Source organism: Triticum urartu, chromosome 3 (assembly GCF_003073215.2).
Source record: "Triticum urartu cultivar G1812 chromosome 3, Tu2.1, whole genome shotgun sequence".
Classification (NCBI taxonomy): Eukaryota; Viridiplantae; Streptophyta; class Magnoliopsida; order Poales; family Poaceae; genus Triticum; species Triticum urartu.
In genome coordinates, this window is record NC_053024.1 from 516,541,395 (window position 1) to 516,554,560 (window position 13,166).

Below are 13,166 nucleotides of genomic sequence, written 5' to 3' on the forward strand. Positions count from 1 at the left end.
TCGGGGAAGCCGAATATAACCTTTAGTAGCAGGGAGCCCGTGCACTGAGCCCCTGGGCCTGGCGTTACTCCTTTAAAGGTAGTATTGCTACGGCAGATTTTTGTAGGGTATATCCCCATTTCGCGGATTTTATCCTGGTATATCAGATTTAGACTGCTGCCACCGTCCATCAGGACTCGTGTGAAGTGGTATCCGTCAATTATTGGGTCTAATACCAGGGCAGCCCATCCTGCACGCCGGATACTTGCTGAGTAATCACGATGGTCGAAAGTGATTGATTGAGACGACCAGTGGTAGGACTCCGCGGTGACAGGCCCTTGGGCATATTTTTTTGGGAGTGCCGCTTTGTTTCTCCCCTTAATCACGTATAACACGTTAACTCTTTTAACTTCTGGTGGAAACTTCTTTTGTTCCCCAGTGTCTTGCTTGAGAGGCTCATCCTCGTCTTCGCTTGGTGTATCCTCCCCCTTGTGTACGGCGTTGAGCTTGCCGGACTGCTTGAAGACCCAACATTCTCTGTGGATATGATTAGCGGGTTTACCAGGGGTGCTATGGAACTGACATACTTGGTCCAGAATTTTGTTTACGCTGGACAGTTCGTCTCTGGCGCCTTTAGAGGGCGGCTTTTGCTGACTTGGTCGAGAGCTTTTGAATCCGGCGTTTACTACCGTGCTCTTCGTGTTGTCTTCTTTATTCCGGCGTTTGTTATTTTTGTTGCGCCGTGATTTCCCGTTTTCATCTCTAACTTCGGATGTACTTGGGTCGCTGATGTTGCATCTAGCTAGCCAACTATCCTCACCCGCGCAAAAGCGGGTCATGAGGCTTGTTAGTGCTGCCATCGTTCTCGGCTTTTCTTGGCCGAGATGTCTGGCAAGCCATTCGTCACGGACGCTATGCTTAAAAGCTGTCAAGGCTTCGGCGTCCGGACAGTCGACTATTTGGTTCTTTTTAGTAAGAAACATGTTCCAAAGCTTTCGGGCTGACTCTCCGGGCCGTTGAGTTATATGACTCAAATCGTCCGCGTCTGGAGCTCGGACGTAGGTCCCCTGAAAATTTGCCCGAAAAGCATCTTTGAGCTCTTCCCAGCTTCCAATGGAACTTTCGGGGAGGCTCTTAAGCCAGTGCCGAGCTGGCCCTTTGAGTTTAAGGGGTAAATACTTAATGGCGTGGAGGTCATCTCCTCGAGCCATATAGATATGGAGGATATAATCCTCAATCCAGACACTAGGGTCTGTTGTTCCGTCATATGCCTCTATATTTACGGGTTTGAATCCCTCTGGAAATTCATGATCCAGCACCTCATCGGTGAAACATAGGGGGTGTGCGGCACCCCTGTATCCGGGTGTACCGCGTTCTTTAGATGTTTGTTGTGTTGCGTTGTATGCTGGAGCGCGCTTACGTGGTCCATAGATGGATCTGGTTGTGCGGTCCTTTTGATGTGAGTCCTCGCGTAGATCGCGTATTGGCTTATGTGCGGCGTTGTTTGCCGCTCTATGTTGGCCGTGAGGTTGCTTATCTGGCCAGATGGCTGTTTTGATTTTTGGTTGTGGGGGATCTAAGGCCTCCTCATTGAATTCAGGTAGCAACTTCCGCTTCGGGTAGCTCTTGGTGGGGCGATTGCCGCCGTACTTCGCTGCTGTGTTGAGTACTTTGTTCCATCTGATTTGGAGTGTGTCTTGCGCAGCCTTGAGTCTTTGCTTCTACTTTTTTAGACTCCTCGCAGTGGCAACAAGCCTTTGATGGGCATTCTGTTGCTCCGGGTGTCTGTCCCGTGTGACGTCATCTGGACTATGATCTTTGACAGAGTCGGATTGTTCGGCTTGATTCTCCGTGTTGCCGTGGTCCGGCAATGGTTCCCCCTGCTCTAATGCTGGGTCTGTATGATCGTTGTTTCTACCGAGGCAGGATTTGGGGCGGCGCTTACGCCGCCATTTTGACTGCTTCTCGAGGGAACCATCCTTCGTTGCATCCTTCCGTTCCTCGTCGTCGTTTTCCTTTGGTGTGTCCACCATGTATACATCGTGTGGTGAAGTGGCTGTCTAGCGCCCTGTGGGCAGTGGTTCCTCTTCGTCTCCCGCATCGTCGTCCATACCGTCGATGTCTTCGGAGCCGAAGTCGAGCATGTCGGTTAGGTCATCGACAGTGGCTATTAAGTGGGTGGTGGGTGGGCCGTGAATTTCTTCGTCGTCCGCATCCCAGTCCTGCCGGACATAGTTCGGCCAGGATCCTCCTGACAAGGAAAGAGACCTTAATGAGTTCAGTATGTCACCGAAGGGCGAGTGCTGAAAAATATCCGCGGGGGTAAACTTCATGATCGGCGCCCAATCGGATTCGATAGGAACGGGCGCAGGCGGTTCGGAGTCCGTGGCCGGAGAAGGATCCGGCAGTTTAACAACACGGCTCTTGAGCAAGGTAAGGTCGATGTTTGGCTCAATCGCCGCTGAGGGTAAGGCCTCCGTGGCGGGGTCTATCCACCCGTCCGTGGACGGCGCAACTAGCTCCGAATTGAGGGTCGGAGCGGCTGCCTGTGCGATCTCCTGAACACCGTCCGATGGTAGAGCTAAATCGTACTTATCGGGACCGTGTGACGCATAAGGCAGAGGCTCGAATCCGTCGAAGATCAAGTCTCCACGGATATTGGCCGTGTAGTTTAAACTTCCAAACCTGACCTGGTGGCCAGGGGCGTAACTTTCAATCTGCTCCGGATGGCCAAGTGAATTGGCCCGTAGTGCAAAGCCACCGAATACGAAGATCTGTCCGGGGAGAAAAGTCTCACCCTGGACTGCATCGCTATCGACGATAGTAGGAGCCCTCAAGCCTGATGGCGACGACACAGAGGAACTCTCAATGAAAGCACCAATGTCGGTGTCAAAACCGGCGGATCTCGGGTAGGGGGTCCCGAACTGTGCGTCTAAGGCGGATGGTAATAGGAGGCAGGGGACACAATGTTTTACCTAGGTTTGGGCCCTCTTGATGAAGGTAAAACCCTACGTCCTGCTTGATTAATATTGATGATATGGGTAGTACAAGAGTAGATCTACCACGAGATCAGAGAGGCTAAACCCTAGAAGCTAGCCTATGGTATGATTGTATGTTGTAGTTGTTGTGTCCTACGGACTAAAACCCTCCGGTTTATATAGACACCGGAGAGGGTTAGGGTTACACAAGGTCGGTTACAAAGGAGGAGATACACATATCTGTATTGCCTAGCTTGCCTTCCACGCCAAGTAGAGTCCCATCCGGACACGAGACGAAGTCTTCAATCTTGTATCTTCATAGTCTAACAGTCCGGCCAATGGATACAGTCCGGCTGTCCGGAGACCCCCCAATCCAGGACTCCCACACCCACAAACCTATGTGTTCTTAATTTTCGGTCGAGTAGCCTGCGAAAATCATTGAAATCTTCAGATATAATGATGGAAAACACACATGAGTTGGCTAGCTAGGTCGTGACGAGCTCTTGTAAACTAAATCCTATATGGGTATGTTTCTTTGATTTTTTTTCAAAAGCAACTTTGATGCTAGATGAGGCAACTTTAGTGCTAAAAAGAAGCAACTTCACTCCTAAAAATAACTAATTAGCAACAATAAGCAACTAGCTAATAATACTTACCAACTTCGAAACAGAGGTAGATAATATCACATCACCTTCATAAGCAACTTTCCTTCGACAAGAGGAAACTTTGCTTAAAGTAGGCAACTTCGGTACACTTTATGTCCTAGTTAATTATGTCTAACATTCTCCTAACTTCATTGCTGGTACTTGTAAGTTGCATATTGGTCATGCTCGTATGTCGTCGTTGTTTCTAAATTGCGTATAATACTATAATGTCGTCTACCGATGATGTTCTTGTGTCTGCTATCGCTAGTTATGGTAGACAACATGATGTCACATCTTGGCCACTTCAGAGTGTTTTGCAGGTAACTTAGAAAAACAATGATAAAAAACTTCATAATATTGTAGACAACTATTTTTGCAAAGTTAGGCAACTGAGAAGCAATTGTAGGCAACTAATTACCAATAGGAGGCAACTAGGCATCAATATAGGTAACTTATAGCATTTATAGGCAATTGAACATCAACAGTAGGCAACTAAGCATCAACAACAACCATGATAGGCAAGTTGGGATAATGTTAGCAAAACTCATAGATACACATAGTGCAATGAAGTTGCTTTGTATGTAGCACTAAAGATGCCTTATGTTTTGTATGATTTTTTCTTTTTTTACACAAACCAACCTAATAGTCAATCCAACTAGGCTAAAAAGAAAAAGTTGCTTCCCTATAGCACTAGACTTGCCTCAATTGCATACAAAGTTGCCTCGAAAAAAATTTTGACGAAACCTACTCATATGGGATCTAATTTTGAAAAACTCATCGTCAGAAACCTGACAGTGAAAATGGAACTGGATTTTGATGCTTGAATCAAAAGTTATGGGTTTTACAACTTTTGAAAACTCCAAATAGATGCACGTGGGGACATGATGTAGGCTGATTCAATTGGCAGCCATGTGCGCTACCGGATGTGGCGAAATAATTTCCTATTCTAGCGTAGACAACTATTCACAAGGACATGCACTTACTATATACGGCAGTGCGCTTCAAACAACAAACGAGCGCAGCGGCGCTCCCTAGCCACATCCAATATATATAGTATGAAACTACATTTCATAATGAATCTAACAATATTGATTTGACATTGAGAATGTTGATAATTTTTCTACAAGTTTGGTTAACGTAGAGATATTTTACCTTCGGACAAAACTTATATGCAGACTAAAAATGACCGGATGGAGTATAACTTAAAAACAGTAGATCTAAATATATACACAAAAGTTACCACGCTAATTCAGATCTTCAGACCAATTCGTTCCTAGGTACAGCAACTCTTGCGTCGCTATGACCTCGTCGTAAGATGAGGCCAACAAATCTAGGAAAGAGTCGGGCGTGGACGGCGGACCGAAAATGTGAGCAACGCAAGGATCATCAAATTCAACCATGCCGTTCCCGCTAGACTCCGGCCAGAGTATTGTGTCATGCACGTCCACTGGCCACGTAGCGCTGCTCCCAGCTGCAAAACTACTGGCGGTCGGACTTGTTCCAAATGACGACGGCGACGACATCACCTCCCCGGTGGATTCACGGGTCGTGGACTGCGGCTCGATGAGCCCCATGAGCTCGGCGTACAGCTGCTCCGATTCGCGCGTGAGCTCTCCGCCGTCGTCGGCCGTGGCGAGGGCCGCGTCGAGATTCACCAGGGAGGGAGGAGGAGGGGGGAGGGACGATTGGTCGGCCCCGTGAGGGCTGTCGGCGGCCGCGATGGCGTCGCCGCCTGTAGGAGGAGTTGATGGCGCCGCGGTCAGCGAGTAGTACCTCTTCTTGAGCTTGGTGTTCCAGTGGTTCTTGACGTCGTTGTCTGTTCGGCCGGGCAGCTTGGCCGCGATCACCGACCACCTGGGTCAGTACAAACCAAACCATGCACAGAGGTTCATTAATTCAGCTGTCAAACGTATGTTGAACAAAGAGCTATAGCTAGTCATGTATCCACTCCATATATACCTGCTTCCGATGTCGCCATAGAGGGACAATATGAGGCTGTCCTCCTCCTCGGTGAAGCTGCCGTGCCGGAGCGCGGGGCGGAGGTAGTTGAGCCACCGGAGCCGGCAGCTCTTGCCACAGCGGTTAAGCCCTGATGATGCATATGCAAATTAGAAACAGAACTAGCTATAGAGAAGGACAAACACTCTGACGTGTGCCACACGCGAACTGGAGTCCTGGCTAGGTGAGTAAATTAATTACGGAAAATTAGTTAAGCAGCGATGATAAGCTTGCGTAAACTAACTACGTAAACTGTGTCAATTGTCAACCAACCAGCCTTGCTAGACAGAGACGTCGCAACTCACACATGCATTCCACTGCTAGCCGACGAACCTAGCTCACACGAGTTTCTTTTGACCACTGTTTTTTTGTTACCACCATCCTCCCTCAAGGCACGTACGTACGTAGTAGGTCAAGGCAAAAATAAACCTAAGTACGTATGGCCGGCGAAAGATTTCCTAGCTCCGGCCCGCGTGTTCTTCCTTTCGTCTCGGATGAAGTATATACGCCGGCGGCCAGCCGTAGCACGTAACACGTATACGGTACCTGCTTTCTGTGGCAGCGTGATCCAGTTGCCGGCATTGGCGAACCTCTGGACGAAGTTCCTGAGGACGGCGTCCTCGTCCCGCGACCACGGCCCTCGCTTCACGCTCGCCTTGTCGCAGCAGGGAGACCTCCCCATTGATCAGTCAGGCCGCCGGATGAGGCAGAATGCAGGTGTGGGAAGAAGCGGGATTGCTGACATTCCCGTCGTCTGATCCTCCCGACGGTTAGGAAGGGGTTATATAGCTAGAGGAGCAACGGCCCTGCTGCACTGAGCAAGTTGACCCAGCACATATAGTCTCATCCAGAAGAGTTCAACCACTACCGGTCAGATTAACTCATAAGTACTAGCTTTCTTTTTTTAGGATTAACTCATAAGGCGTTGTTCCGTGCCACAACTTGCATATATACATAACCGTTCCTTACAAAAACAAAATACCAAGATAACCGTGGGTTTAAATTTTGTATGATGCCTGCAACATTATGTATGGAAGTTCAATAAGCGACAGTTCTTGTCTAGATGCTCAAAACAGGCTCAACATATATGCTTGGTTGGACGACAATGTCCATACTCCATGGGCACTTGCATTGGCCATATACCTAGAAAACCCATTTCCATCAAAAATATATGTATATACTTAGAAAACCTAGCTTGATGATAACTTGGCAACTACCAGACGATAATCTATTTCATTTTAGCCGATTTTGACTTACTTCATTAGTTCCGCTTCAAAAGATTGTCTATGGATCGTACTTAGATGTAACTGATGTTGCTGGTTTCCCACGACCGCCAACCTAGGCACTAATCGCACTACATCAATTGCGAACAAAGTGGTGAGGCCAACCTAAACCGCTTTTATGCTGCGGCACATCCTAGAAGGAGTGATCATCTTGAATGAGAGCGTCCATGAGTTATATACCAAGAAACTTGATGGAATTATATTAAAGGTGCATTTTTTAATACCTATAACAAGGGGACTCCTCTTAAACAGGTCATGAGCATGAAAGGTTTTGCGCCCAAATGGTATCATTCAAACATAATGGCAACGTTGGTGTTAACATTAATAATGATATTAGTCACTAGCTATTCCATGCAATGAAGGGATATTTTCCGGTGATCCTTTATCGCCAATCCTTTTCGACATCATTGCTGATATGGTGATAGTGCTTACAGTGAGAGCCAAAGAGGATGGTCAGGTCGGTGATCTTATACCACATTTGATGGATTATGGTGTATCTGTATTACAATATACGAACGACAGTATTGTTTTTATGGAGCATAACATGTAAAGGGCAATTGATATGAAGCTAATTATCTTCTGCTTTAGTAACCCAAAGAAAACAAGACCCTTACAAATAACTTTTTGGTTGTGAGACTGGCTCACTTTTTTTTGCTACCTTGGCATTTCAACGAAGAATAGAAAGGCACTTAGTCCCATTTTGAGAAAAAGCTTGGAAGGGCAAGTTACTACCCTATGGGATCCTCTTGTTCTCATCAAAGTTGAACTAATGTTACTGTTTTTCAATAGTTAGTAGTTGAAATGAACTTAAGTTATTCTTTGTCATCAATTCTCAATGAGATAATGAAGATGCTTCTATTTGTTGCGTATGTTTTATTAATAGTTATGGTCCAGCGATGATTCTTATATATTTTTACGTATTAAAAGTTTATAATTAATTTGTGCACTATCTCTCTCTTTATTTCCTCCCGCTCACCTTGTATATACTTTAAAAAATCCTTGCTCTCCCCATCAGAGTTTGATAAGAAACATATCACTATCTTTTACTATCCTCACTTGTCGCACTAGTGATGCAATAGCAAGTTGAGGTTTTAGCACACAAATAAGTTAGGACTTTATTCATTCAATAGTTGCTTAGGTATTTTTGTCTTTTGAAACCACTAAAGAGTGGTACGACATAGCAGTAAACTAAAATATCACAACAGCAAGTTAGCAACGCGGTAAAAATCAATCTCCATGTTTGCAAAAAAATGAAGAAAAAAATCAACTCGGTGCTAATAGCATATAACACCTTAGGTCTTTTAATTTTGTGTCAAGTTTAGCAACCTGAAGTAGCGAGCACGGTGAATTTGCATAAATGATGGACAACGGGGGGAAAACACAATGGTTTTTTTCTTGGTTAAAACTGATGCTCCGCATATGGCAAAATATCTATCATGACATATCATACATGTAAGTAAGTCTTTGTGCAGTACCACTCACAACAGCTATCTGTTTGAAAAGAACAATTGAATTTAATAAGCCCGACTCAATTTTTCAATCACTTCCTTTAACTGACTAGCTCTGAAATCGTAAATGTCAACATATGACTTGGTTACAAACAAGACTGGGGACAAACATCAGACAACCCTCTGATGTTATGCATGCACCACACTGCCTTTGCTGATGCAACACAAGCATGAGGTGAAAGCATAACACCTACAAGGATTTTATGGTGTTTCCCCTAGACATCGTATGGAACTGAACCATATGTAGTGCAAGAGCAAGATGATTATAATAATAAAACAGTTTTATACATATCATGACATCAACTGGCGGAGCTATGTGTATGGCTGGGGGGGCGGGGGGGGGGGGGGGGGGCGCGCCCCCCCCCCAAGGGGGGGGGGGGGGGGGGGGGGGGGGGGGCGCAAAGCCTTTTTTGCCCTTTCCCCCCCCCCCCCCAATAATCCTGTGCTAGCTCCGCCACTGATGACATCCATGATTTATCTAGCTGATAAATCATCAAATTGATATTGCAGGATTAGCACGACAAGAGAGGACAATAAAAGATGGTAATCTTGGAGGAAAGAGAGATGCATATTGTGCTACTCATGTATTTTTTTATAAATAGATTACAATCTATATTAGTATGATGGATAAGAGAGAGAGAGAGAGAGAGAGATGTTGTTTCTTTTATTTACATGGGGAGAGATGTGAGGAAAGAGTGACAACTTTAAGGTTTCGAAGGCGAATTGGGATTATATAATGCCCGGGCTCATCGCAACCGATGTCATAAAAATATCATTTGTGATATGATATCTCACATCGCAAACGGCATGGGCCATATGCTACACATCACAAAAGAATTTGTTCATCTAGCACTTCACACACGGGCTGACTTGGGCCACCGTGTGTAATAGTCATGCCGCATGTTTAGGGCTCAATCATTGCAATGAGGGGTGTTAATAGGTGTGTCATGTAGTGCCCCTTCTTCCCAAAACGTAAGGCACACTTGTCTTTTTACAGTCTTCGATGCACGACTATGTAAAACACACTTGATTTTCAAGGTCTTTGACGCTGGACTTTGACTACTACTTATACCAAAATAGATGGGTTTTACATATATTAGTGTTATCTTGTATTTATATTGCACAATACTTTTATGCCATTTTATAAGTAATTTTATAGACATATTATAAGTGAAAATCAATATCTAAATTGCCTTAATTGTTGGGAAGGAGGGAGTACCGATTCCGGTTTATGGGACAAAGAGTGTGTCAATATGGATTTGATCCCAAATGAACAAGGAGTACAATCACCTTCATAAAAAGCATCTCCTCCATCTCCCTTTCCATGTGTCCGGGCGGACAACCCGGACACTGTCCAACCAAAAAGTACACCCCCAACAGCCTCCTAATGCCTCCTCATCTGTCCGGGATATCCGGTCCGCCCCAAACCCAGCCCATGCGTAGGGTGGAAATGGGGTCGTATCGGACATGTTTGTCATGTTGGACGCGGGAGTCCGGCCCCACCCCAATTCCTCCCAAATAACACCCACTCCCTCTCCCCAACCTGCTCTTTCCTCCCAAATAACACCCACTCCCTCTCCCCAACCTACTCTTTCCCTCCTCTTCGAGTTATGTTCGTGTCCTTGTCACACCATCCTCGTTCTGCCCCCAGTCGGAGCTCCACCTCCGTACACCGACATTGTCCCTAGTCCGACCTTGACGTGGAGCACCGCCCCTAGACACCACCATTGCCCCAAATACCACCCCGTTACATCCTAGTATGCCCAAAATACACCTCGCCTGCCACACGTTCAACTAAATGTCTAAATTATTTTTTTGACATTCGATTCGTCTGATCATGAGTTTGTTTAACCAAGTGATGTTGAGTTTATTTAAAAGGATTTCTTCGATCAGTCAGTGACGACGATGATGACTTGATGACGATGATGAGCATCCTCAAAGCAATGAGAAGGAAGATGAGCATGTTCTCAACTTCAGGGATTCGACGCCGGTAGGATAACTATTACTCTAAATTGGATAAAGGGTCGTAGGATATCTGCAATGACTACTTCAAAGCCAACTGGGTATATCATGAGGGCTTCTTTCGGCGTCGCTACCAGATGTGCAAGCATTTGTGTTGTGTATAATGGAAGGTGAAAAGGGATATGATCCTTACATCACATTGAGAAAAGACTGCACCGGAGCACTATCGTTCTCTCCTCTCTGGAAATGCATTGATGTTGTAAGGATGCTTGCATATGGCACAGTCGCAAATATCATTAATGAGTATGTCAAGACCATTGACACAATGGTGAGATTTGTCGCGGTCATGGTGAATGTGTTTGGACTGGAGTACTTGAGAGAACCAAATGTCAAGAACACACGAAAGCTTTTGACATTTAGAGCAGCAAGAAGCTTTTCCTGTATGATTGGTTTATTTAGTCCATTGTTGCATGTTTGCGATGGAATAACTGCCCGGTAGGCTTGGCAGGGTAATACCAAGGTCACACCAAAGAATCCAATCATAAGTTAGTTCTCTAGCATGTGTAGATGTTGTAGCTGACATAAACATACCATTCATTTCCTTGTCCTTTTCGAGAAAAGGACTGACACATAATCTGTTAGTTTTCGATAGATAAGAGAATCTATGGGGTAGAATTGTCGTGATTAGTACTTCCTCCGTCCGAAAATACTTGTCATCAAAATGAATAAAAAAGGATGTATGTAGAACTAAAATACATCTAGATACATCTCTTTTTATCCATACATTATTTTTTATCCATTTTGATGACAAGTATTTCGGGATGGAGGGTTTACTATTTTCTGTCAAAATCCGCATGACCAAAGCACGTACCGGGTCAAAGCTCTAAAACCTGGTATGTACGGTGCACCTTGTACCTTTGTACTACTAGCAGTCTTGTACTATTAGCAGTTCTTTAGCTTATGCCCGTCGACCTTAGGATACTAGTTATCAGGACACTATGGGAAAAATGTATTATCCAAGATCAGGATGGCTCAAAATAGGTTGTCCTGTACATGGCTCAAGAAGATAAGCATCTCAACATACTTGAAACAGGAGCGACGCTCCAAGGCCCAGAGAGAGGGGGCAGTCTCAACGTACATGTCTGCCTTTTCCGGAAATGGTTTGATGTGTTCGGTACCATAGTGTCTGGTGGTTTCTTAAGACGGCACGGCTCCGCTCTTGTTTAGTAGTCATGGTTGTATCTTGTTAGATGTGGCTATCCTATTTTCATGCTTGGTGTTGGGTTAGTATCACCCGTTCCACTCGCTTGGATGATGTTCTGCTTTTCAATTGTCTGTCTTTATGAGGATTTCCTCACCACTTTGTGTCGAAGCGGATGTTTTTTTTTTCAAAAAGGGGGTTTACCTCAGTCTCTGCATCAAAAAAATGCATACGGCTCATATTATTAAAAGGATAATTCAGTAACAAAGTCTCCAAGTAACGTGGTGCGAAAATAAACAAAAGCTCAAAAGAGCTAAAAACCAAAGCCACAACCGGCTGGCAAATACAATAGGAGCACTACATGCCTATCCTATTACATGACCGCCATCTAAACCGGTTGAAAATATCCGGAGCTACCATCTCCCATTGGGTAGACGCAGTAACCAAACGCTCCCTGGCCTCCGTCGGAGTGAGTAGCGACCACATACGGATGAACGTCGTGGCCCTGAAGATAACCTGCAAAAAGTGAATGTTTGTTGATCTGTTAAAGACTAAATCATTTCTGCAGTTCCATACTGCCCAAAATAAAGCACAAACGCCAACACGAATATGTCTTGCAGTATCGGAATCGACCCCATCAAGCCATGTTCTAAATAACATGTTGATAGAGGTGGGCTGATTAATATTAAACGCAATATGAAACGACCGCCACAGAATCTTAGCCAACGGACAATCGAGAAAGAGGTGTTTGATGTTTTCGTTACGATCGCAAAAGCTACACCTAGAAGAGCCCACCCAGTTGCGTTTTGCCAGGTTATCCTTAGTCAAAATGACTTGTTTATGCATGTATGGGTTATATATATTAAGTTGGGTGAAAGTCTGTTTCGAAAATAAAATGACACCAAGTTAGTTGAATGATCGTGACACAAATGTAGCATCACACATACATCCTCGTTGCACAATTGCAGAGTTGCATAATTTATAGCAGCACAGATTGTGTCGTTCTTAATTACGTCGTATTATAGTTGATTAAAATATACAAAACTACATAATCTAAATTATCACAAAACCATTGTCTTAAGGAAGAGCTTCAAATAACCCACTTTCCTCACAAAAATAATAATTACCTATTCATGTATAATGTTGTAAACTGTGCACTTTCGTCCATTCCAATAAGTCTGTCAGGATTATCCCACTATGTTGAGCATAACACTATACCTAGCTAGGTTGTTACTCCATTTATCCTTTTGACTCTGCATATTAGCCTTGCTCCAAGTCAAACTTTATAAAGTGATCGAGTTTATAGAAAACAGTACAGACATTTACAATAACAAATATATATAGGCACACACACACACAATACAATGATTGATCTAATAGTATTCATTTGGTATTGTAGAAGCTAATAAAAATTAAAATTTGTTAGAGTTTATAAAGTTTGACTGAAGACAAAGTTAATATGTTGAGTAAATAAAAACAGAAAGAGTATGTGAAAAGATGTCTCGTGATCTCTTTGCACATATGACTGATAGAGGAAATCAAGATGCTACTGAAGTTCCATCAAAACTTGTATTACTCATATTAGTCATAACCAAAACGTTATTAGTCATCCA

General features: G+C 44.4%; 1 protein-coding gene across 1 annotated transcript; it reads right to left on the minus strand.

Moving 5' to 3' along the window:
- Positions 1-4,778: 4,778 nt before the first annotated feature.
- On the minus strand, positions 4,779-6,281 carry LOC125548604 (transcription factor RAX2-like). The gene is made up of 3 exons (XM_048712169.1): positions 6,146-6,281; positions 5,561-5,690; positions 4,779-5,455 (listed from the first exon to the last, which is right to left on the minus strand). The coding sequence occupies exons 1-3, from the start codon at positions 6,279-6,281 to the stop codon at positions 4,846-4,848; spliced, it is 876 nt and encodes a 291-aa protein (XP_048568126.1). The 3' UTR covers positions 4,779-4,845.
- Between the last annotated feature and the right edge of the window lie 6,885 nt (positions 6,282-13,166).